Source organism: Hyperolius riggenbachi, chromosome 7 (assembly GCF_040937935.1).
Source record: "Hyperolius riggenbachi isolate aHypRig1 chromosome 7, aHypRig1.pri, whole genome shotgun sequence".
Taxonomy (NCBI): domain Eukaryota; kingdom Metazoa; phylum Chordata; class Amphibia; order Anura; family Hyperoliidae; genus Hyperolius; species Hyperolius riggenbachi.
This window is the reverse complement of record NC_090652.1, coordinates 300,042,013-300,069,106: the sequence shown is the minus strand read 5'-3', so window position 1 is coordinate 300,069,106 and position 27,094 is coordinate 300,042,013. Positions and strand designations below refer to the sequence as shown.

Sequence of the window (27,094 nt, the reverse complement as noted above, 5' to 3'; positions counted from 1 at the left end):
TAGGCCCAAATTAAGAGGAAGCCAATTAAAGAGAACCCGAGGTGGGTTTGAAGAATGTTATCTGCATACAGAGGCTGGATCTGCCTATACAGCCCAGCCTCTGTTGCTATCCCAAACCCCCCTAAGGTCCCCCTGCACTCTGCAATCCCTCATAAATCACAGCCATGCTGTGAGGCTGTGTTTACATCTGTAGTGTCAGTCTCAGCTGCTCCCCCGCCTCCTGCATAGCTCCGGTCCCTGCCCCCGTCCCTTCCCTCCAATCAGCAGGGAGGGAAGGGATGCAGGCGGGGACTGGAGTTCTGCAGGAGGCGGGGAGAGCAGCAGACTGACACTATAGAGATAAGCACAGCCAGCTCTGACAAGCTGTTTGTCAGCAGCGTGGCTGTGATTTATGAGGGATTGCAGAGTGCAGGGGGACCTTAGGGGGGTTTGGGATAGCAACAGAGGTTGGGCTGTATAGGCAGATCCATCCTCTGTATGCAGATAATATTCTTCAAACCCACCTCGGGTTCTCTTTAACTTATCAGTATGTTTTTGGGATGTGGGAGGAAACCGGAATGCCTAGAGGAAACCCATACAGATACGGGGAGAACATACAAACTCCTTGCAGATGTTGACCTGGAACGATATTAGCACAAGTCACTGGCAGCGGGCGGGGAATAATTTACTCACTTCTTCCTTCCGTGTTCCAGGCGTCGGAGCTCTGCGTGCCACAAGTCTTCTCTGCCTTCAGTGCCGCTCACTGTACTTCCTGTACTTCCTGATTAGCGGGAAACACAGTGAGCGGCATTGAAGGTGGAGACCAGTGGCACGCAGCACTCGGACGCCTGGAACGTGGAAGGCAGAGATGAGTCCATTATTCTACTCTTGCTGCTGCTGACACACTGCTCTAATATCTGGAGAGGAGAGTGCAGATATTAGGGGGTGCCTGGGTGAGGGGAGAGCTCCATTGTTATTACCTGATGAAGCGGTGTCAAACCTGCAAAACGTATTGCATTGTCCCCCGGAGTAAATAAACTTGTTTTATTTGACAAACACATTGGCAATTTTTGTGTCTGCTTTAAAGAGGAGCTGTTAGGTATAGGGTCTCGGAGAAAAAAAACACATATATCAGTAGCTAAATATTGGCTGTACTTACTGTACATTACATATGCATTTCACTGTCCACGTTTGGATTTCACAGAATTTTTATATAGTATTTGCAGAGATTGATGCTCCTGACAGCTCATGGCAGGTTCCATGTTTGACTGTCTTGTATGAAGCCAATTGTGATGTAATATCCTCCCTTACCCTGCTTCCTGATGATTCGACTCACAAAAAAGATCTGTATCAAAGATCCGAATCATTCATGATCCGGACAACACTACTGTGCAGTGAATATTAATTAGCCATGTGGCTAGGAACAATACCAGACTCCTGCAGTATAATCATATGCTGGGTACACACGTTGCGATTTCCTGTGCGATTTGTGGGATCCATTCCATCGATTCAATTATTTTCAACATGTTCGATCGTGTTTCGATGGATACAGCCGTCGATAATCGACGGCTGTATCCATCGAAACACGATCGAACATATTGGAAATAATCGAATCGATGGAATCAATCCCGCGAATCGCGCTGGAAATCGCAATGTGTGTACCCAGCATAACAGAACATGTGCACTGTGAACAGCACATTGATTTTTCAGTGCTGTGAGCTGGGCTGCAAGATACAAGCTGCTGTAACATGAGCCTGTAACTTCTCACTGTGAAAGCAGCCTTAGGGCGGGATAGGGAAATGAAGGGGAGGACCAAGGGAGTGCAGTGGGGAGAAGAAGCAGCCCCAGCATGCTCTGCAGTATCTGTTATGCGGCCTGTCGGCCTCCTTAGGAGCTTGGAAATAAAGAGGATTACTATTCAGCAAAAATCAAAGTAAGAGGGATTTTTTACTTCAGTATTGCCTTTTTGGCTTCATTCTAAACTGTTTAACACAGGAGAATAGAGGTTTAAATTAGCTTTTGCAGCCCGACAGTTACTCTTTAAGGAGGTAAGTCCACCACTGCCTCCTCATGTTTTAAACTCTTTTGATACTTTTAGGCTGCTTACACACCAAGACGTTACAGGCGCACGTTAGTGCGCCTGTAACGCTCCCCCAACGCACAGCAATGTAACACAAGTGGGCTGTTCACACAGCCCACGTTGCGTTACATGTAACGCTGCACGTTCTGCGCAAAGTGCAGCATGCTACGGCGTTGGAGAGACCATAGCCGCGTTAGACTGTTTGCACATGCGCAGTGGGGGGCGGAGAGGAGGCGGGGAGAGCCAGCTACAGTAGCCGCGCACATGGCTACTTAATATTCACTGCACTGGCGGGCGCTGATTGGCCGGCGGGACCACGTGATGCGGAGTGTCTCGCTCCGCATCACGTGGTCCCGCTGGCCAATCAGCGCCACTCTGGGAGACATTATAGGAATCGAGCCGCCTAACGCGGCTCACTCTACCGTCGGCTCTTGCAGCACCATACGTTGTGTTAGGTGCACGTTATGCGACCTTAACGTGGCACCTAACGCAACGTCTTGGTGTGCAAGAAGCCTTATCCTTTTTGGCGCCTCTGTATCCATACTACGATGATGTGAAGTCTTTGGGGCAGGGGTAGGATCACCACTGTTACATCAGCACTTCCTGGAACAAACTGACAACACTTGACAAGTGAGGACATCAGTAACTGTCATTGTGAAACAGACATATCATCCATTGCATCATCATCTAACATTACAGTTCAGAGTCTCCTTTGTGGCAGCTTTCATTTTGTAATGCGCCAGAAGTCTTAAAGCGGACATGAACTCAGAACTTCCTCTCTGCCCTAAAAGATAAGCAACAGCATAATAACCTTTACAGAAAAACATTTCTTTGTTACAGCTGATACAAATCCTGCAATAAATCTGCAGTGTGTCTACCTTCCTGCTTTCATGGAAGCAGACCTATTGGTAACATCCTGTGTTTACAAATTAGCTGCTCTGTCGAGGCAGCCAGCTGACACAGCTGAGGGATCAAATTACTACTTGTGATTAGTCACAGATGAGGGGGAAATAGACAGGCTAAACTCTCTAAATACATACAGGGTGCATTTCTCTGTTTTCCTTCTGTCCTGTGCAAGAGTTCAGGTCCACTTTAACCTCCCTGGCGGTATGATTCCTTCCTGATTTTAGGGTATAAAAGCAGTACAATTTTTTTAATGTGCTTTTACACCCTAAAAGCACAAAAAAAAAATCATACCACAAGAGGGCCTGCAGCAGCCCATGCACTTACCTCCCTGGGATCCAGTGCTGCAGTTCTCCCTCCGTCCTCTGGGTGGCACTGTAACCCTATAGTGAGATCACCGCCTGTCGTCATGACAATCGTCTGCAATCTCACCAGGGGGATGCAGAGCCTCCGTGGACAGGAAGAGGAATGGCCACTAGCATCTGGATCGCCCGGGAGGTGAGTGAAATCGCCCACTCTGCGCAATGATCTGCATGGACTTCCCGGCAGCTACCACAAGTGTAGCTCGGGGTTACCGCTCTGAGCTGCAATTTTCCGCCCAGAGTCTAGCTCGTGGTTTCTGCTAAGGAGGTTAAAGAAAACCTGTAACAAAGAAAAGCTCCCCTGGGGGGGTACTCTCCTCGGATCGGGGAAGCCTCCGGATCCTATCGAGGCTTTCCCCGGTCCCACGGCGGCGGCGAAAATCCTACCGGAATGGCGGTGATGTAAATATTTACCTCCCCGGCTCCAGCGCAGGCGCAGTATCGGCTCTCCGCACAGTGATCGGCGGAAGTAGCCGATCGCTGTCGGGCCGCTCTACTGCGCAGGCGCAAATCTCCTGCGCACTAGAGCGGACCCGACGGAGATCGGCTATTTTCGCCTTTCTCCGTGCGGGAAAGCCGCAACAGCGCCCCCGCTGGAGCCATGAAAGGTAGATAAATTAGCGCTTGTCAGGCTTGTCGGGGGAGGATTGCGGGAAGCTTCGGGGGAGCCAGCGCTGGACTGCCTGCAGCTACAGGGGTGGGGGAAGCTTCATTGGGACCCTGAGGCTTCAACCACCCATCCCCCCCCCCCCTCCCTCCTAGGGGAACTTTTTTTTTTTTTTGATACAGAGTCTCTTTAAAGGACACCAGAGCTGAGATATAGCTACCTAAGGTAAGCACAGAGTTCGGATAATGCTGGATCCACATACCTTTGTGCGTTGTCTGTTCTTCCCCTCGTTCCTTCTGGTTCCTGTAATCACTCCTTGAATAATGTGACTTTTGACTTAAAGGACACCTGAATAGAGAGGGATATGGAGGCTGACATTTATTTCACAATAGTGATCCTGAAAGTCACATTTTCAGACAGGAAGAGGCAGGCATGCGGGGATGTTCCTTCCCTATCACCCTCCTCTTCCCTGGTGTGAGGGGGTGGGGAGAGGCGGGAATGGGAAGGTGATGGGATGTAATATTGCCACAAGCCTTCCTCTTCCTATAAGAAAACTTTACTTTAGCCTAAAAGGTCAAGTGTGCTTGAATGGGTGATAGATATGAACCGCAGGCAGGCCAGATTAGCTTTCAGACTCTTACTACGGATTCGTGCTGCTGTAATACGTACAGAATCCGGAATTCTTTTTTTTTTTTTTTTCTTTTCAAATCCAGATACTTCACCACAGAACCGCATCCTGATGTTTTGGAAATGGGGTGGTCTAGTACTGGCCTTGTTTTTTTCTTATTGATTTTTAAAAGTATCAGGTTTTTTTTAAAAGCAAAATGGAGTTGGGCCTAGTGCACACCAGAGCGGTTTGGCTGCGGTTTGCGATCCGCTTGCGGGTGCGGATCCGCTTGGGTAATGAATTTCAATGGGCTGGTGCACACCAGAGCGGGAGGCGTTTTGCAGAAACGCATACTCCCGGGCTGCTGCAGATTTTGGATTGCGGAGGCGTTTCTGCCTCCAATGTAAAGTATAGGAAAAACGCAAACCGCTCTGAAAAACGGCAGTTCAGAGCAGTTTTCCAGGCGTTTTTGTTACAGTAGCTGTTCAGTAACAGCTTTACTGTAACAATATATAAAATGTACTACACCAAAAACCCTTCCCAAAACCGCAAAATGCTGGCTGAAACGCTACAGAAAAATAAGAAAAAAGTTTCAAAATCTGCTAGCATTTTGCGGATCTGCTAGCGGTTTTTGGTGTGCACCAGGCCTTACTGATCATTTCTTCGTCTGGAATTAAAAACATTTGATTGGCTGATTGGACCATCACAGATCAAATTAAAAACCATTTGGTCTTTTACCGCCTGTGTGACCACAATCACACATGTGGTCAGAGATTTTTTTACCGCTATATTACCGCCAGCAGTAATTTCCGCATTTTTTCCACTTTGTTTCCGCATGTTTTCTGCATGCAAGAACAATGCATAAAAAAAATTGGGGAAACATGCGTAGCTACATAGTAAACATGCGGAAACGATGTGTAAAAAAATGGCATAAAAAAACTTGTCAAAAAAAATGTAAGTCCAGCAAACACAGCACTCAAGGCTCCAGACTCCATTTAAGTCAATGGGAAGCAAAATATATCACCAAGTACTAGTAGGTGATATAAAATCGGTAGTTAAATCAGAAATCATGCGCCCCTTTTTGTTTGTGAATTTTGAGTTTTTGCGGGAATTACGGACTTTTGCGGACTTTTACTGCTCTTTTTACACATGTGGTAAATAACCATGCGTATAATTTTGTCTATGTCAATATGGTCTTATTTCAGTCCGGAATTTTCTGCAAGTACATTTCCGCATGCGGAAAATGATTGTGAATAGAGCCCATTTTGGTTCCTCACAGGGATGCTTTTCTCCATCTCCTAATCCATTCTAAGCCATGTTTTGCTGTTCTGGGATTGTCCGACTTACGAGATACCTCGAACGCCGTTTCCCCGAAGTTGTGGGCCGCTGTAATCTGGCGAGACAATACGGCATATTGTTATGGATTCCCGGAATACTTGCATGAAAGGTTGATGAAATTTATCCTCCGGTTGTTCCGTAATCTGGATATTGTCTCAGGCAGAGGGAGGAAGCGGGACATCTGTAATGGGATCAGAGCTGTTCCTGCCCTCTGATCTCCGCTGCGGTACCCCAGCTCTCAGCGAGGGCCTGTTATTTTTGGACGGGGGACACAAAGGGACCGGGCCCATTCTTGCAGCTTTGTATTCTTCATCCTTTGCGTTTAATCAGTATAAACACAGAGCTGGATAGAGCAGGAAGAGGCTTGCCACTGAGCAGCAGATGAAAGGCAAGGGAAGATGAATGGAGCAGGCCGGGGCCGCAGTGAGGCAGCGATGAAAGAGGAGAGGGGAAAATACAAAAATCAGGCAGCTAATGAATGCCTGGGGGCTGCTGTACACGTTTTACAGGGACTTCAGGGAATATTTCTGCTTGTCACTCATTCTGCATCCAGTGACTATATTTCGGCAGCAAACTGTTGGATTTGGGCCAGGACGGTAACAACCACAAAACAATTGTAAAGCACTTTTCTTTCGTAGGACCAAAAGGGCATAAGCTTGTCTCAGTACATAGTGATGTGTACAGGGGAAAAAGTTATGTGATCATAAAGGCCAGACTAAACAGGTGGCTCTTCAGTTTTGATTTAAATGTGTCCAGGGTTGGAGCTGTCTTGATTAAGATTGGGAAGGCATTCCATGTGCTAGGGGCAGCATGACAAAGTTCTGGCTCCAAAGGTTTCTAGTTGGACTCTGGGGGTGGTCAAGTGATTGGATCCTTGTGATCTGAGGTCATGGGAGGTGTGATGCAGTTGCAACAAATCCTTCAGGTATACGGGGCCTAGGTCGTGAATAGATTTGAATAGCAGGGCTGTGGAGTCGGAACAAAAATCTTACGACTCAGAGTCCTCAGATTATGAAACCATCGACTCTGACTCGGGTACCCTAATTGGCTCCGACTCAGACTCCTTGACTCTGACTCCTTAGTCAAATACTTACCAGGGCTGTGGATTTGGTACAAAAATCATCAGACTCCTCCATTTATGAAACCTCTGACTCAATGTACCCAAATTTGCTCCGACTCCTTGACTCCGACACCACAGCCCTGAATATTAGCATGCCAGTTTTGAAAAGGATTCTCCATTTTATGGGTGGCCAGTGTAGTGAGCGAAGGATTGGTGTGATGTGGCAAAGGCAGGGCTGGCTTGTTGGCAGTCTTGCAGCAGTATTCTGTACTAGCTGCAGGCAGTGCAGGTCTTTATTTGGAGGGCCTGCATAGAGGGCATTGCTATAGTCCAGCCGTTATGTGATGAAGGCGTGAACTAGGGTTGGAACATCCTCTGAAGGAATGAGGTGCTTAATTTTTGCAATATTCCTTAGGTGAAAGAAGGAATGTTTCACCACAGCTGCAATTTGATTCCTGGAGTTAAATGAGGGTTTGCACTTTGGAATCATTAAATTGCTCGCTGTGACGTTAGGCTCTGCTGTGCATTCCATGCCACTTCGGGCAGTAGAAACTGAGCAAATGAGGAAATAATGTGGACGGTTCTAGTCTAACAATTTGACATGTTTGGCAATGTTTACAAATACTTCTGGAGTTATTGAATAAAAAAAAGGGAAGGTGAATTTGCGGAAAAACTGAGTTGGGCCCTTTTCCACTAGAGGCGATTGCTGAATTGCAAAATCACAAATCGCTAGCGATTTTAAAATCGCTAGGGTTTGCTAAAGGACATAGGAATCGCGGTAGGTAATTTCCACTACCGCAATTCGAATTTTACAAAAGCGCGATCGCGCCGTGGAGCGATTATTACTGCGATTTTGCTATGCAGTGCAAAGCAAAATCGCAATTGCCGGGAAAAAAATGGACTTTGCTGAATCGCCAGTGTTTAGCGCAAACGCTAGCGATTGCTAGTGGAAAAGGGCACATAGAGGTGTAGTAGGTAAGCAGTCTGTGGAATTTTAGGTTTAGGCTACTCTCCCACCAAGACGTTGCGTTTTAGGGGACGTTATGGTTGCATAACGTGGCCTTAACGCAACACATGGTGGTGTTGAAGTTGGACGTCAGATTGAGCTGCGTTATGGCCCATACTCACGGGCTACAATTGTCGCCGCAACACGCCGCCCGTGAGTATGAGGCGTTGCACGGGCGCGCACCCCGAACCGTCGCTGCTGTCGCCAGGCGATTGGCGCGGTCAATCGCCCGGCGACAGTTGCCGCCGCAACTGTCACTAGTCCGCGTGAGTATGCGGACTAGCGACAGCAACCAGCAGGGAATACCCTGAGCTTCCGGGGGGGGGGAGGAACTTCAGCGACAGCTTCCGCCGCATCAGTTGCCAGGTCCCTCCGCCGTGTGTATGCGGAGGGACCTGGCGACGAGCTGTCGCGCACACGCTCCTGTGTGCTAGCGACAGGCCAGAAATGTTGCCCGTGAGTATGGAGCATTATGCAGCTCTCAAAGCAGCCGCTCCAGGTTAGTGATAGGAAGTCCGGATCTTTTTAAGGATTCGGATCATTTGAATCGGATCATTGAAAAGATCCGGATCTTTGAACCGAATCATTCAAATCATTTTACTAGGGAAGCAGACTGGGTGAAATGACTAACAGGACAGGACTTTCCCTGCACTGTACATTCTGTATGTTCCTGTTTCTTCCAGACAGACATCCACTGTGAACCGAATCTTTCATTGTGATGATCTGGATGATTCGACTCACAAAGATCCGGATCAAATGAATGATTCGTTCATGATCCGGACAACACTACAGGCTCACCATGAGTCTCCACAGTGCAGTGAATATTAATTAGCCATGTGGCTGGCCACGGAGGAGGAGGGGAGACCTCCTCCTCCAACATTACTGAGCATGTGCAAACAGTCTAACGCTGCTTAGCCCAGTATAACGTACAGCATGCAGCACTTTGTTTAAACATGCTGCGTTACTATGTAACACAACGTGGGCACTGTGAACAGCACATTGATTTTACAGTGCTGTGAGTTAGGCTGCGTTACTGGCTGCTGTAATGTGGGACTTTAACGTCTCACTGTGAAAGCAGCCTTAGAGTTTACGTATGCTCCCCTTAGTCTGTGGCATGCTGTGCCACAGTGTGCAGCAATTGTCACTGTGGATTCCTCCTCTGTCTATGGCCATGCTATGACATAGTGTGCAGCGATTGTCAGTAGTACTGTTGGTGTCCCTGGTTGGAGTATATTTGGGACAGTGCAGCAGGATGTGATTGTCGCCCTCGAGGGTCTTTTGCTCAGAGTGTTGGCATAATCTCTCCTCCCTGGGTTTGTACGCTTGTCTGTGTCTCCCAGACTCCATTTCGAGATTGTGAGCACTGTTTGTAGATGCTCAAGATTTTCCTCTCTTGAGAGTTTCAGCTTTTGGGCCATTCAGAAGATGGAGCTGAAGTTACTTTTAAAACACTGTAATTCTGGTTCCAGCAATAGCTGGAAGCTTAATTACATCATTCTCCACCATCCACATGGACCTGGAGGGGGAATAGTAATTAACGCCCCTGGGACTTGTGCAACAGCAGGGTGAGCCATATACCGGCTGTATCCTGCACCCAAGTCTCCCGGCGGCCATTTCTCTAGTGCACGCAATTTTATATTCTCTCTGAAGGGACTGATTAACTTTTGTGATTGTTTTATTTCCTTTTATCCACATAGTTATCTTTGCTCTTGGCTGTGGTGGGTTTTATCTGGGCTCTTGATAGGACCTGTGTATCTGGGGTTGGAGGGAGCAGAGAGTTGACCACTTCTTTCACTTGCACACAGCTTTTCTTGGCCTTCATTGTGCAGCATGGCTTTGTAGTTGGGTGGGTCAGGGCTGCTGCTCTGTAGGTGGGCCTAGTAGGACAGCACTCTCTTCTGTATCTCAAGCAGTAGTGGGAATCTAGGTAGCTCAGCTCTGTCTCTCCACCCCCCCCCCCCCCCTTCCATTGTCTGTGGAGGAGATGTTTGTGCCTCCTTGTTTTGAACTGATTTTGGCTTCTTCCGTGCTTTAATTGGAGGAAATGATTCTCTGCTGTTGTATCTGTAGATTTTGTGTCCTGTAACCAGTACAGGACAGTCCACATCTGTATTTATGACTGCTGGTGCTTTTAAAGGATACCCGAGGTGACATGTGACATGAGATAGACATGGGTATGCACAGTGCCAAGCACACCAATAACGAGGCTGTGTTCCTTTTTTTTTCATTCTCTGCCTGAAAGAGTTAAATATCAGGTATGTAAGTGACAGTTTCTGTCAGTCAAACCATAGCCTAAACCTCACTGATAAGGAATTACAGCCATAAAACTATTTCCTAGCAGAAAACTGCTTCTGAGAGCAGGAAATAGCTCAGAAGCGATAGCAATACTGAATGTAAAGTCTCCGCTTTTTTTTCCGTATCGCATGATCCTGATTATGATTATGACACTGACATCTTCTGCAGCACTTTACAGAGTACATAGTCATGTCCGTCATCATGGGAGCTCACAATCTAATCCTACCATATTCATAAGCTAATGTCTTACCATATTATTATTATTATGTATTTATATAGTACTGACATCTTTTGCAGCACTTTACAGAGTACATAGTCATGTCCGTCATCATGGGAGCTCACAATCTAATCCTACCATATTCATAAGCTAATGTCTTACCATATTATTATTATTATGTATTTATATAGTACTGACATCTTTTGCAGCACTTTACAGAGTACATAGTCATGTCCGTCATCATGGGAGCTCACAATCTAATCCTACCATATTCATAAGCTAATGTCTTACCATATTATTATGTATTTATATAGTACTGACATCTTCTGCAGCACTTTACAGAGTACATAGTCATGTCCGTCATCATGGGAGCTCACAATCTAATCCTACCATATTCATAAGCTAATGTCTTACCATAATATTATGTATTTATATAGTACTGACATCTTCTGCAGCACATTACAGAGTACATAGTCATGTCCGTCATCATGGGAGCTCACAATCTAATCCTACCATATTCATAAGCTAATGTCTTACCATATTTTTATTATGTATTTATATAGTACTGACATCTTCTGCAGCACTTTGTTATATTGCATTATTGATTAGGGACAGATTTTTTATTTTTTTTAGCGCCTGTAAGTATGCCAACCCTTTAAAGTGTACTGAACTGTTTTGTACAGGACAGAGGGGAAACAAAGAGAATGCACCCTGTATGTATTTAGAGAGTTTAGCCTGTCTAATTCCCTCTTGACTAATCACAAGTGTAATTTGATCTCTCAGCTGTTAGCTCAGGAAACAGCTATTATGTAAACACAGGATGTTAACCCTTTGTCTGCTTCCATGAAAGCAGGAAGTAGACCCACTGCAGATTTATTGCAGGATTTCTATCAACTGTAACAAATGTTTTTCTTTAAAGGTTATTATGCTGTTGGTTATCTTTTAGAGCAGAGAGAAAGTTCTAAGGTCAGGTCTGCTTTAAATACTAGAGAAATGGTCTGTATTGCATTAAAGCAACTGCTGAATTCTGAGCCGTTCCAAAGCAGCCCATGTCCAACAATCATAAAAGCCTTATTGCTTTCAATAACTCTATATTTGCTTTTTATTTTTGTTTCCTGCAGGCTTACTTGGAGCGAGAAGGTGCGACTCTGGAAGCGATCCTTTGTACTCATAAACACTGGTATGTCCCTTCCCAGACTCTGTATACTGCTTGTATAACCTCTGCTAGATTGCACCTATCATAAATCTCAGGTGGGGGAGGTGGCAGATTGCTGACCAGGGCTGTGGCTGTACAAAACTCATCCCAAGCTACTTCATTACCATCCAGACACCCCATCCACCAATCACACACAGCTGGATTTTTTTTTTTTTGCCATCATTGATGTTCTGCAAACTTCACTGCTGATCTCCTGTGGACTTCTCCTTACCAGATTGATTACTAATGCAACTTTGCTGAACCCCTTCAGCCACATCATTGGTGACATTTATCTCATTTTGGTTTAACTGCTGTCCCCCTGTCTATGCTTCCACTCTCCACACCCCATCCTACCTTATCCCATCAGTACAAAATGTTCCCTCCTGTTACCCCTCCACCATTTCCTAGCCATCTCCCTCCCCATCTCGCTCTCCCCCATCACCACATGCTCTACCTCCACCTCCTTCTACACCTTGTCCCCCTTCTGTTTCCCCGCACCCTCTCCCCTTCTGTTTCCCCGCACCCTCTCCCCTTCTGTCCTTAGACTCCCTTTTGGCCCTCAACCCCCATGCACCTCCCTTCCTCCCCCAAACTCTACCCACACACCCCCTTGGCATAACCTTATTCCTATCCATCCTACCCCTAGGCATTCGCTCCCTGTTTCCTGTGGCTTCTGGAATGTCAGGTCCACCCGCAATTAGCTGCTCTCTGGAAATCGCTCCCTCCAGCCACCAGACTCGCCCCCACTTTTAATACCTTCACACAAGCTCTCAACACTCACCCTTTCATGCTCGCATACCCCCCCTACACCAGCACCATAATATGTTCTGTTAGACACCCTCTCAACAGATGCACCTATTGTCTCCACCCCCACCCTTTAGATTGTAAGCCTCTGGCAGGGCCCTCTCCCTTAGTGTTTCCAGCTTGATTATGCAATCTTACTGACAATCACCCCTCTTGTGGACTAGAACAATCTCTATTTTGACCTATGACACTGTATTATCAAATCATTTGCATGATCTTGTTTTGTTGTGAGTTTCCTGTATGTCTTACCTTGTATGTTAACCCTTTTATCTATTGTGCAGCGCTGCGTAATATGTTGGCGCTATATAAATACAATAAATAATAATAATAATCCCAACACCGACTCCTCCGTTCAGGATTCCTTGACTCCGACTCCTCTAATTTGCATATAACAATCTTGTTGATTGAAATTACCGTATATTCCGGCGTATAAGATGACCCCCCCCCCCAACTTTTCCAGTTAAAATATAGCGTTTGGGATATACTCGCCGTATAAGACTATCCCTCTTCCAACACACATCAAATAATTTTTTTTTTTTAAATCATATACTGGTGTATAAACAGATACTGGTGCTGTACTGTATGTGGAAGCCAGTATATAACAGTATACAGGCGATTGACTGGTTGGATTGGTCAACTCTCCCTAAGTGGATTGGTCAGCTCTCCCTGTTTATCAGAGCGGTATGAAAGTATAGATTGTGCTGTGCCCATAAAACACGCCGCTTTCACCCTTCTGGCTCCGCCCTTGTATCCTATTTACCTCCTCCTCTGCCTCTCAGATCTCGCACATGTGCACCTGCGCCGCTTCACTACAGTCCTCAGCAGCGAGATCTGAGAGGCGGTAACAGGATAGGGTGTATCACCCGGCATCCGGCGTATAAGACGACCCCTGACTTTTAAGAAGATTTTCAAGGGGTAAAAAGTCTTATACGCCAGAATATACAGTATGTAACATAAAAGACATTTCATCACTGCCAAGGCTTGGGAATTTTAAAACTATACTAAGATGTCATCTGCTTTTGGGAACAAAAAGCTCCTGGCCAGAAAGCTGACACTCTACCCTGTCGGCCATCTTGGCCTGTCATTGCCAACGAGAATGCCCCAGTATGTCATCTGTATTTTAAGAATCACCGGAGCCCCATATCTGCTGGGTTCCAGTGTGTTGCCCTGCCACCCTGCAGAAAAAGGCCTCTGTCTTTGTTATGTCTGATAAGTATAGGCCAGGGCCATTTTCTGCAAGGGGGCTGATCTGTGCATTGGAACCCAGCTGACACGGGCTTCCAGTGAATCTTATTGAACAGACAAGGACCTTAAAGCAGTAGGATCAGCCATACTATGCCAGGGAAAAAAACCACATATATAAGTAGATAAATACTTGTTCCACTTACATAACACATGTATTGTACTGTCCACGTTTTGATTTCAGTGAATGTTATATAGTAAATGAAGAGAATTCTGTTCCTGGTGGGGGCCATGTCTTTTGCCCACAGTTAAGGCTAACTCGTGATGTCATTCCTGCCCTTTACTTTATTCTTGTCTCCTCCAATCGCTGAGTCGCCTCAGCCTTGCTTGTAAACACAAGTGAGTAGGGGATTAGGTTTCAGATAAGGAGCTGGCAGGGAAATAAAGGGAAGAGGAGGAATAGATTATAGATAAAAAGAACCCCCAGCATGCAATTCTTTGGCACGACTACTAAAGGGCCAGTGCTCCTTAAGTATGTAATAACTCATAACAGCAGAAAAAGTTTAGCAAGTTTGGAATGCAGGATTAGCATCTTTATCACTTAATACACTCAGACCAGTTGCTGTTGAAATTTGATTTTTATGGTGACGATACCGCTTTAAAAAGTATCAAAAAGTAGGTGAAAATGTACTATCAAAATTATTTTGAGTGTTTTCTTGCTTTCTATTGGCTTAAAAGGCATTTTCTTGACAAGTTTAAAAATCTCACCTAGGAGAAAACTCAGGAGAAAAAGTGAATTGCATGTGGGCCAGTGTGTCCTACGCAATTCACCTCGGGTGCACTTTAACCCTTGGCCGACAGCTCTACGCCAGTTGGCGTGAACGCAGCAGCAGCCCCAGGACCGCTCAACGCCAATTGGCACGAAGTCCCTGGGCGGGGTTTTGCAGGAGATTGCGTGCGCCGATGTGTGCATATCCGCTTGCATGAAGGAGATCCACTCCATCATCAGTCTCCCAGCGGCAATCGCAGCTAGGAGACTGTTAGACGGCAAAACCGCCGTTTATTTACATGGTACAGCACTGCGATCTACGGCAGAAAAGGGAGGGGAATCACTTGTGTGCTGAGTTGTGCGGCCCTGCAGCGAGCCCTTAACACTGCAGTGACCGGAATTGTAAAATATAGCCTGGTCACTAGGGGGGTGTAAGCCTACGGTCCTGAACTGGTTAAAGTGTAACTGTCGGGTATAAAATCGAAAATCAATTCTTTATTTTTATCTGGTAAACAAGTAATAAGGATGCTAACCAGGCAATGCAAAAGTTAGAATCTCTATTACTTTTCTTGTTGATAAATGATCATTCCCCAGTTTACCTCACACTTATTTGGTACACACAAAATTTGGTACACAAAAAGGAAGTTGCAGGGCATGCTGGGTTGTCCTTTTTTGCTTCTGTACATTAGTTAAGTCTGTGGGGAAATAAAGAAGCAAAAAAAGACAACCCAGCATGCCCTGCAACTTCCTTTGTGCAACGGCAACGCACCAAATAAAGAGTCAGGTAAAATTGGGAATGATAATTTATAAACAAGAAAAGTAATAGAGATTTTAACTTTTTGATTGCCTGGTTAGCATCCTTATTACTTGTTTACCAGATAAAAAGAATAGATTTTTGATTTTATGCCCGACAGTTACACTTTAACTATGTGTAGCTGTTTTTTTTTTGTTTGTTTTGTACACCAGAGATGCATTTTGACTAAACTTCGGACTTAGCTGTAGAGTAGCTATTTAACACACGCAGGCAGTAGGGGAAGCCTATAACAAGTCAGTGACAGCAGCTCCAATATTCCCTTCACCATCCGAGTGCTTCCAAGTTTATTTTTATTTCCATTGTCTTTGCGTTGCCTGCGCCGGTATTAAGTAGTTACTCCGACCCCACGTCAGTCAGACGTCTCCCGTGATTAATGCCAGATGTAAACACGCGCGTCTCCTGCGGTGTTATAATCCATTACTGGGCTCCTCTCCGCTCTCTAATCATTATTGTTGCAGCTGTTTTAATGGCTGCCGCAAAGTGGCGAGCGCGGGATCCGGAAAGTTCCGGCGTTCTGCTCGATTTGCCGTCACTGAGCTCAGCGGGAGCTGCGGGAACGAACGTCACTTTCCCGGGAAGAGTGGCATTTAAAGTGAGCCTGTCACTGGCGTGATGGATTTAAAGTGCTTATGTGGGCAGAATGTGGGGACATTCAGACATCTGCACACCTCGAAGGGCCTATAAACTGTGACTGCGCTAATGTCGGCAGCCCTATAAACCGCCATGATAGACTGCAGCTCCTCTGCCTATCCACCTCCTCTAGTTCATCATTGATTTAGCTCTGAAGACTGAAAGGCTAGTAATCAAGTCATGGCCCTATTAAATTTTTGTTGATGTTATTATTCGGGTCCTGCTGTGAGGCGGATTTGGAGGTGGCCATATTTATTTCCTTTTAAAGTGTAACTGTCGGGCATAAAATCAAAAATCAATTCTTTATTTTTATCTGGTAAACAAGTAATATGGATGCTAACCAGGCAATCCAAAAGTTAAAATCTCTATTACTTTTCTTGTTTATAAATGATCATTCCCCAGTTTACCTGACTCTTATTTGGTACGTTGCCGCAAAAAGGAAGTTGCAGGGCATGCTGGGTTGTCATTTTTTGCTTCTGCACATTTAGTTAAGTCTGAGGGGAAATAAAGAAGCAAAAAAGACAACCCAGCATGCCCTGCAACTTCCTTTTTGTGGCAACGTACCAAATAAGAGTCAGGTAAACTGGGGAATGATCATTTATAAACAAGAAAAGTAATAGAGATTTTAACTTTTGGATTGCCTGATTGGCATCCTTATTACTTGTTTACCAGATAAAAATAGAGAATTGATTTTATGCCCGACAGTTACACTTTAAACGATACTCGTTACCTGGCAGTTCTGCTGATCTCTTTGCCAGGGCTGTGGAGGCGGAGCAATTTTGGGTACCTGGAGTCCTCGCATGATTTTTGTACCAAATCCACAGCCCTGGCAAGTATTAGACTAGGAGTCAGTTTAGGAGTCTGGTCAGAGCTGTTTTGGGTACCTGGAGTCGGAGTTGGAGGTTTCAAAAATGAGGAGTCTGAGTTGGAGACGGATGATTTTTGTACCGACTCCACAGCCCTGCTCTTTGGCTGCAGTAATATCTGAATCGCACACCCGAAACAAGCCTAATCCAGTCGCACTTCAATCAGAGCACCTGAGCTGCATGCTTGTTCAGGGTCTGTGGCTAAAAGTATGGAGGGCAGAGGCACAGCAGGACAGCCAGGCAACGAGTATTGTATAAAATGAAATACGTGTCAACCTTCATATCCTCCTCACTTCCGGTTACCTTTAAAGCGGACCTGAATTCAGAACTTCGTCTCTGCTCTAAAAGATAAGCAATAACCTTTAAAGAAAAATATTTCTTTGTTACAACTGATACAAATCCTGCAGTGTGTATTTCTGCAGTGTACCTACTTCCTGCTTTCACATAAGCAGATATAAGGTTTTCATCCTGTGCTTTCAAATTAGCTGCTGAGCCATGGCAGAGGAGATTGCTGAACTGATAGATCAAATTACAGTTGTGATTAGTCACAGATTGGGGGGAATTAGGAAGGCTAAACTCTCTAAATACACACAGGGTGCATTTCTCTGTTTTCCTTCTGCCCTGTGCAAGAGTTCAGGTCCACTTTGATTACAGAGACAGAAATCTGGGTCAGGCAGGAGGAACAGAGGAGGCTATCTCAGCAATCCGTACATCAGAATTTCAGGATGAAATGAAGGCAACATTGAATAGGTCATTATAGTTCAGCCGGTCTGCACAGGAAGGCAGCATTGTCCTATTCCTGTGACTGAAGATCCTCTGTGAACTTCACAATGCTTTGTACAGCGCTGAGAAACGTTAGCTCTTTGAACAACAGTGCACTTTTCATACAAAAGCCAGGGAAGGACATAGATTGGGAGACCTGCAGGGGGTCCAGCAGGGGGCGGCAGGCAACACAGAATCTTACTACTTTCATGTCGTTTGACAACCAGTTCCTAATATTCCTTGTGTGTTGCTTCTTAGTGGCCAGGTTCTGTCATTCTATTTTTCTCCATGCTAAATAAACCCAGTTTATCTGCTCTTCCTTGCTTGGTGAGACCAGCCAACCCCCTGATTTTTATTTGGGTAACTTTGGTGTTTTTCCTGAAATGTGGAGATTTATACAGGAGTAGTATACTAGCATTTCCCATTTTATGCCTCCCAGAACTTTATTTGCTTTAGCTGCTGTTTCTTGACATTGTGTATGATTGCTTACATTTAGCTTACATGGTGCTATGCCACTGGTACGTCCTGTCCCAGGTGCATGGCCTCACATTTATCAGCATCAACGTTTATCTGCCCATATGGACAGTGTTAAAGCTGTCAGATGACTTTACCCATAATCCTTTGCTGTCTCGACAGGGACCACAGTGGTGGCAACAAGGCTTTGAAGAGGCGCTACAAGTCATGTCGGGTGTACGGGAGCGCCTGTGACGACATTCCAGAACTGACGCAGTATGTACATTTTTTGCTACTGAGGGAAGATTGATAGACTGATCCGTTTTAGTAGTTGAAAGAATACTGTACTTTGTTGTGATTTGTGGAAAGTTCTTGAAGTAGGGATGCATGTTGTCATAATATAAATATGACAATCCTTGGTCTGGGGTTCTGGTGTTCACTTGCTAGATTAGTATTACTGTAGAGATCTTGACTTTGCTTCATCCAGCACCCTTGGGGACCACTCTGTTGCTCAGTGTCCCTGGGCCGCCTCTGTCCCCTGTTGGATGACCCGGTATTCTGGCCGAGTCATGCTTCATTGCACATGCGTGGCCCAGCTGCGCATGCTCCCCCATCGAGCTCCCATGCCCAGGAGCATTTTGCACCTGTACACAGACATGCGCATGGGTGACTCGGCCAAAGTACCAAGCTGTCTAGAAGAGGACTGGAGCGGCCGGAGGAGGCGGTGAGTGACCGAGCAGCCTCAAGGGGATTGGCGGTAGCCCCAGGTAAGTATAAAACCTGAGACGTAGTTCGTCCCAGGTACACTTTAACTTTGTTGGGCCGACTCGTACTTGAGTCTTTAAAATTTTCAAGCTTAAGGGGGTCAAATTTTGTGGCTTATACATGAGGTCGACTTATATCCGATTCGAGTTCTGGAACAAAGCTCGCCTTTAAAGTTCAATAAAACAAACTTGCACAACTGGTAGTTTGCAATAGTTTGGATAAATCAATGAGGAGGAATCATTTTGAACACATTTTAAAGTCTGAAGCCAAAAAAACTTTTTATTTTTTTTACTGGCCATTTATCTTGAGCAATAAGACCATAGCTGAAACACCGCATTCCTGCGGCAGAATGATTTTTTTAAAACCCCGAAATCCCCAGGGCAAAATTCGGGGCTCCTTCCGGGTAGAGGCAGAGCATTGCGCAGTAGCTCGGCCTCTGCTTGAGTCAATCTCCGCCTCTCCCCGCCCCTCTGTCTTCTTTCACTGAGAGGGGGGAGATTGACGCGAGCAGCGGCAGAGCTACAGCGCTAAGCTCTGCCTCCCCGGGCAGCAAAATCCACGACCTGGAAAGTCTTGGAATTTTGCCTCTGGATTTTGGGGTTATAAATATCTCCTGCTGCAGTGATGCAGCGTATCAGCTATGATCTTATTGCTTAAAGGGAACCAGAGAGGAATGGGGGGTGAAAAAAGGAAAAGATTTTATACATACCTGGGGCTTCTTCCAGCCCCATAAGCCCGGATCGCTCCCACGCCGCCATCCTCCTCTTCCTGGATCCGCCGGTACCGGGCCTGTCACTTCCGGCGGACGCGGCCAATTGTCCGCATCACAGGGGTTCCCTCCATACCCTTACGCATTGCGGCTGCGCAGTACACAGCGGCAAGCGTAAGTGTATGGAGGGAGCCCCTATGATGCGGACAATTGGCCGCGTCCGCCCGCCGACTGGCCGACTGGCGGCAATGATGGGACCCGGTACCGGCGCATCCAAGCAGCTGAGGACGGCAGCGTGGGAGTGATCCGTGTGTATGGGGCTGGAGGAAGCCCCAGGTATGTATAAAGTCTTTTCTGTCCTCCTCTCTGGTTCTCTTTAAGAAAACTGGCCGGTAAAAAGAGGTGTTTTTATGGCTTCAGACTCTCTTTCAGAGATCTCCTTTCCTTCTATGTATGTGAATGTAATGGATCCCCCTCCTCCTCCTCCAGCCCTCTGACTGACAGGAACCAGATCACCGTAGGGAGACTGCAGTTCCAAGCCTACTTCACTCCTGGTCACACGGTCGGTCACATGATTTACGTACTGGATGGGAAGTCTGGCGATGGACCTGACTGCCTGTTTTCTGGGGACCTCCTCTTCCTGTCTGGCTGCGGTAAGTCTGCAAATTCTTGGCTTGATGATTTTAAACATTACCGAGAGTATTTGAATTGCTTGAGGTAACTATGGGATCAACATTAATACACTAAAGGTGTAAAGAAAAAGCGACTTGGCGGCTGATCGACCATCCAATTCGATTTATAATAAAATTGGATAATCGTTGCCGCGCTGTGTGCGTGCCAAACCGACAAAGCGACCAATTTCGGGACAGAAATTTGTCGCTTTGTCTATCGTGCATGCTGCAAGATGTCGGGCCGAAGTTAGTTGGTCGGGTGTGCGGCAGTACGGCGGCGGTTTCCGAGCGACGAGACGACGAAACCCCCGCCGCAATATATAAATGTGCCCCCCAGTGTGCATTTATACGTTACCTGTCCTGTTGCAGCCTCCGTGCGATGTCCCATAACCTCCGGGCGGCTCTCCATACACTCTACTGGTGCATAGCATCCGACGTCAGACGCTATGCACCAGTAGAGTGTACGGATAGCCGCCTGGAGGTTACAGGGCACCGCGCAGAGGCTGCAACAGGACAGGTAACGTATAAATGCTCAGGCGATTCCATGCTGAAATCGGACGGGAATCGGCCTGTAGTGTATGGGCAGAATTGACAAGAGACAAATTTATCTCTAATAAGATTCGATTAAGAGATAAATTTGTCTTTGTCGAATCTGCCCATAATCTTTAGGTCGAAGGGCACCTTAAAGGTGGCCAAAATCAGACAATGTACTTCAACGTCAACCATGAAGCCTGATCTCTCTCTGATCGAATCTGATCAGACGGGTCTGTTGCCTGCCCATACACCACAAACCGATTTCTGATCGATTTCAGCATAAAAATAGCTAAACAGCCTAAGCTGTGATATCACTGGGAGGGCGGGGCTACATACCAATATATGCAGCAATACATAGATATAGGAAGTGTTTCTGATGCTGAATCCAGGAAAATGGCAGTAAAAGTGGGTGTCCTGAATAATTGGCCGCATTCTGCTGTATGTCATTACAGGGCCTCTTTAAGAGAGGGGGCTGCTGGCATTGAATGACTTGTGGTTGTCGGCAGCAGAAAATGTCAGAAATAACGAATGTTCCTCATTAGCGATGCGCTGATTACATAAACCCTGTCATCCCCCCTCTGTACGGCTCTGATTTCCTGTGCGCCGCTCTTTGGAAAACCTCCAGGCTTGTTGCTTTATTCCGAAGCCCTCTTACCCAACAGTGCCGGACAGCCATTGGCTGAATCCCAACCATCGCTGGCTGGTAACCGCAATGTGGTGATTGCAGCAGAGCTGAGAATAGGCAAGAGAAAGGCTTACTGGGTATTCTTAAAGTGAACCTAAAGCCGGTTAAAAAAAAAATGAGATTAACTCACCTGGGGCTTCCCTCAGCCCCCTGCAGCCAATCGGTGCCCTCGCAGCTCCGCTCCGATGCTTCTGGACCCGCCGGCGAACACTTCCGGTTTCGCCGTCACCGGCCGACAGGCATGGGAACGCGAGTGATTGTTCACGTTCCCAGCCTGTATATCGCCCCCTATGCTGCTATTTCGGCCTCCTGGCCGCAATAGCAGCATAGGGGGCGATATACAGGCTGGGAACGCGAACAATCACTCGAACAATCACTCGTGTTCCCATGCCTGTCGGCCGGTGACGGCAAAACCGGAAGTGTTCGCCGGCGGGTCCAGAAGCATCGGAGCGGAGCTGCGAGGGCACCGATTGGCTGCAGGGGGCTGAGGGAAGCCCCAGGTGAGTTAATCTCCTTTTTTTTTTAACCAGCTTTAGGTTCACTTTAAAGCCTGACTCTGACCAAAACTGATCATGGCAAAGTCAGTGCATGTATACAGTCATTGTTGGCAGACAAAAGTATATACAGGTAGCCCCCTGGCTAACGAACAAGATAGATTATTGACTCGTGTATGCAAGTCAGAACCCTTTCCCTCCAGTATGCCTCTCTATCCATCTGTGCCTCCAGTATCCCACTATGCCATCCTGTACCTCCAGTGTCCCTCTCCCCCTGTGCCATCCTTTGTCTCCAGTGTCCCTCTCCCCCTGTGCCATCCTGTGTCTCCAGTGTCCCTCTCCCCCTGTGCCATCCTGTGTCTCCAGTGTCCCTCTCCCCCTGTGCCATCCTGTGTCTCCAGTGTCCCTCTCCCCCTGTGCCATCCTGTGTCTCCAGTGTCCCTCTCCCCCTGTGCCATCCTGTGTCTCCAGTGTCCCTCTCCCCCTGTGCCATCCTGTGTCTCCAGTGTCCCTCTCCCCCTGTGCCATCCTTTGTCTCCAGTGTCCCTCTCCCCCTGTGCCATCCTGTCTCTCCCGTGTCCCCCTGTGCCTCCAGTGTCCCCCTGTGCCTCCAGTGTTTCCCTCTGCCTCCAGTGTTTCCCTCTGCCTCCAGTGCCCCCCTGTTCCTCTCTACCTCCACTGTGCTATCTGTACTTTATCCCATATTCCTGACTGATATGCTGATTTGTTGGTACTCTATTTGCACTTTATATTATCCCTATGTGATTTTCTGTGATGCAGCATGTATGCTATTTTGCGTCTAAGGTCGGACGCCCCGGATAGTTTTTACGTTTTTCTATAAAATCTTTTGATCTGCTTCTCACCAGAGTTTGGAAACCCCCCAAAGCTCACCATGTGGCAAGTCTGGGCAGCGAAACCCCCACCCACGTTTACCACAACCAGATTCCCAAACCTGGTCTACAACCTCCCCGAACGAGTCGGGGATATAAATGCCCCCGACTAGGGCTTTATCACACACTGGAAAGATAATCTACAGTCAGGTTATCCTTTTCAGCCTGAAGGAGACCACGCTAGTACAGCAGAGCGACTACCGCAGGAGATCTGTCCATCAGTCTTGGTCTTATTCCTTATCTTTCTTCCCAGCTGGCAGAGCAGACCGTTTAAAAAGGATGCTATTCTAACAAGACTAGATCCAAAACCAAAATCTACTTATTGAAGTGTTAAAAAAACCTAATTCTCCTCACTGCAAAAAAATCACAGAAACTTCCAGGCTGCTCCATTGGGTATAATTGGTGTTCTAACTTCATCGCCTGGAGCGCTGCAATAAAACATTCCCCCCTCCTGCGTCTCTCCTGAGCGCCCCTCATCCGCCTCCCAGAATCCCTCTCCCATCATTCCTGTGAGGAGAGATTATTGTGCCCACCCCTCCTTGTGTCTCAGTGACATGTTTGACACATCCTGTGCGTCAGGTGACACCCGCAGGGCAGTTTAATAAAAGCCATGACTCTGATCTATGAGGAGAGAGCAGCGGAGGATTTTATAGGTTCTGCATTTCCCCGCTGTTACCATGGAGGCAGCTGAGCCCGCCTGTGGAGAGATGACCCTTTTATTGTCACACGGATAAAAAGAGTATCGAAAAAATGCTATTTCTATTCTCCGGTGCCTCTTGACAAGGAGCCACTCTTTCAGAATGTTAAAGGGAACCTGCAGTGAGAGAAATACAAAGAATACCTTCTGTGTTCCCTTTTTTTAAAACAAAAAACATTGCCTGCCAATCACGCTTCTCTCTGCTTCAGTCGAGTCTCGTTCACCCTGGAACAAGCATGTGACCAGCAAAGACTTTTTCAAAACTGCCATGCAGCTCATATTCCATTTTGCTGGTGTGGAATCTGCGCCCTTTTAAAGAGGAACTTTAGTGAAAAGGGGGGAAAAAATCAATACATTGCAAAGTGAGACATTAGAAGATAGAAGAGAGATCAAAAAAATGATGGGCGTTGGCCATGTGATTTGTTCATTTTGTTTTAGCCACAGTCAGCCTGCAGGTCGTCGTCAACTGCCATTCTCTATAACCACACGATATCTGATATACCTGAATGAGATACCACACTGCGGCACAGGCAGACAGGGCCGGACTTGGACATCATTGTGTGCTGTGTTTGGGGGGAGCATAGCACAGGATGGGGGGGACCGGTGCTCCACTGCTCACCCCTGTGGGTTTGTGACTGCAGCGGTTTACATTTATGGCAATTCTTACCGCCTTAGTGTGCCAGCTCCCTGCCTGCCCCTTGCTTCCTGATGCCCTAGGCCATGGCCTTTGCGGCCTTGGCTCAAGTCTGGCCATGCAGGTAGAGCTGTGCCGATGCTGTGCGCCGCCCCTCGCTGCCCCCAATTTGGAATGATCACACTGCATCCGACAATTTAATCTGTTTCATTTAATGTTCTCATGTGACATGCTGCATTACAATGGCACACTGGCTGGCTGTGAGTCTGTGACAAACTGCCTACCTTCAGCCACTCCATTCCTCCTCAGTACAAACATGCGGCCCCTGTAATCTCTGCGCCTGATGCTAATGTTTCACCTTGCTTCATGAGAGAACCGGCGTGTTAGCTCCGTCTGTGATTCTGGAGCTATGCGGCTGTTTGTGGCCTCTCTCTGATTGGTCAGTATGTTTGTGGTTGGCGGTTTTCTCATGCGATTGTCTCTCTCCGCAGGGAGGATGTTCGAGGGGTCTGCGGAGACCATGCTGAGCTCGCTGGACACTGTGGCCTCGCTCAATGACAGCACTCTCCTCTGGCCTGGTAAGTGGTCATAAGGGATGCCAGGAATTCCTGCACCCCGCCTGTCCCTCTTGTGACAGAGCAGCACTGAGGGGGTTATTGATGGGGAAGGACAGTAAAGCCACTGTGACATTCTCCATCTCCAATCAGTGAGATCTTTGTGTTCTGTCTTCAAATCCAGTCTGACCGCTAACTTGTTATTTAGCACCATCTAGTGGTGAGATTATTGCCATGCAGAGATGGGACACACAATGCTACTTTTTAATCGAACGATATATTAACGTGGGCTCAGGATCATGCCGATTTATAATATTGTTATGATGATTTTACTGTTATTCTACTACAGGTATTGCCTTCCCTAACCTATCTCTTACAGCTACCCTACCTATGCTTAAAGGGGAACTTCAGCCTAAACAAACATACTGTCATTAAGTTACTTTAGTTATGCTAATTAAAATAGATAGGTAATATAACCTCTTGCCCACCCTGTTTTAAAAGAACAGACAAATGTTTGTGATTTCATGAGGGCAGCCATCTTTTTGTTTGAAAGGAAGTGACAGGGAGCATGAGACACAACTGTCCTGTGTCCTGATCGACCCTCCCAGTAGCTAGGCAATGAGAACAACAGCATCAGAAATCCCATCATGCTTTGCACAGCATCAGGGGAAAAATGCCCAGGCAGTTTTCTTTGATGGGGTGGAGCTTAGCTTCTAAGCAGCTAAAAATTAGGTTTGGGTGTGAAAAACAAAGCTCTGATGCTGTGAACCTGTTAAAGAAACACCCAGCCTTTACACACACACACACACACACACACACAAACCTGATCCAAACTATTCTTTGAGTCAGTCCCCCTCCTCTAGCAGGCCCACCTCGTTTTTTGCGCTTGGCTCCGCCCCTCAAAGCCAGGACCCCCTGACGATGAAGTTGGACAGCACTGACCTACACCTAACCATTACACACTAACACTCCCAACCACCTATGCCTAAAGCTACATGTCCTCAAGGGTAGCCTAGCTCTGTCATCCAGGGGATCGAATACCGATCCCTGCCAAGCAACAGGGCAGCCACGATGCTGTACATGCGCATCATCAGCCTCTGCTGACACATGTTGCTATGCAGAGGGAGTAATTGACGGAGCCATGAAAACAATGCGATCGTCATGCCAGATCTTTATTAGCCGCTGTGGGCCTTAAAACCCACAGGTGGCAAGCACCGTTGGGCTACATAATAGCAGGGCTGTGGAGTTGGTCCAAAAATCATCCGACTCCTCCGTTTATTGAAACCGACTCCAGGTATCCAAAATTACTCCGACTCCACAGCCCTCAACCCCACTACTCCCTCTATCAGATATCCAGAGTTTGGTTACATGATGGATGAACTTGTGACGTTGTTACTGACCATGCTGCATGGGAGGAGACACTTATATGGGATGCAAAGATTAGCCACACTCACTTGCACTTCCCTCACTAGATATACATTGAATGAGCTGTTTCCATTCCTCTTCCTTGGCGTGATCACAAATTGCGCCTAACTGTTATTTTTTTCTACGTTTGTTTGGCGTTTGAGGATGAGCCGCGTTCGTCTTCTGCTCACGTCAGCTGTAGCGGGCAGATGTCTCTTCTGGCAGCGAAAACCTCCAATTAATGATCACTAAATGCCAGGCTATTCACAATTAAATTTTTTAATCTGAGTTGGATTCTAATACATCCAGTCACGTTTGGTACAGGTTTATAAAAACCGACCACAGCCAGTGATTTTTAATGCTATAGAAGTATCATTAATTGCCTGCATTTAAAGGGAACCTGAGGTGAGGGGTATATGGAAGCTGCCATTTTTATTTCCTTTTAAACAATACCAGTTGCCTGGCTGCCCTGCTGATCTTCTGGTACCTGTAGTGTCAAAACCCTGGGGATAGAGGCACCTAGCCAGAGGTATATAAAATTAGATTAAAAATAAAGACGGATAAAAGTAGAAAAAGGAGGTGGCTTACCTCAAAGACCACTTCATATAGAAATGCAATTTATTATGCATTGACAATGCGTTTCGTGAGCCTGAGCCCTCTTCATCAGGCCAAATAATAGTGACTAACACTAAAAATAGCTGAGCAGGAAGCGCCACTTGGAACCTTTAAACAAGCATGAAGCTAATCCAGTCTGACCTGATCTGCATTCTTGTTGAGGGTCTGTGGCTAAACGTATCAGCAGGACAGCCGGGTAACCGGTATTGTTTAAAAAGAAATAAAAAATGTCAGCCTCCATATCCCTTTCACCTCGGGTTCCCTCTAAGGCGTACAGATATATACAGCATTATGCTTGTGAAAAACAGCATTGCAATGCTTTGGTGGGAATGCTATAAAAGAATTGCAGTGGTGAAACATGCTTTTTAAAAAAGTGCACAGAAATGCTCCTTGTGGGTACAGGGCCTGAGGACTTGTTTCCACTGTGAATTGCATTTGCAGTTTAAGAAAAAAGGCCATGCTTTTGAATTCTGTTTCCATTTGCCCCACAATACACACAGCAAGGCCCCTTTC

The 27,094-nt window shown here is 46.6% G+C and overlaps 1 protein-coding gene across 1 annotated transcript in view; it reads left to right on the top strand.

Annotated features, from left to right (window-relative positions):
* LOC137525178 (probable hydrolase PNKD) overlaps positions 1-27,094 on the top strand; it is a 137,244-nt gene that overhangs the window by 94,195 nt on the left and 15,955 nt on the right. The window contains exons 4-7 of the mRNA XM_068246071.1: positions 11,576-11,634; positions 18,113-18,205; positions 19,893-20,056; positions 24,500-24,586. Coding sequence (XP_068102172.1) covers positions 11,576-11,634; positions 18,113-18,205; positions 19,893-20,056; positions 24,500-24,586 — 403 coding nt within the window. The remainder of the gene's footprint in view (positions 1-11,575; positions 11,635-18,112; positions 18,206-19,892; positions 20,057-24,499; positions 24,587-27,094) is intronic.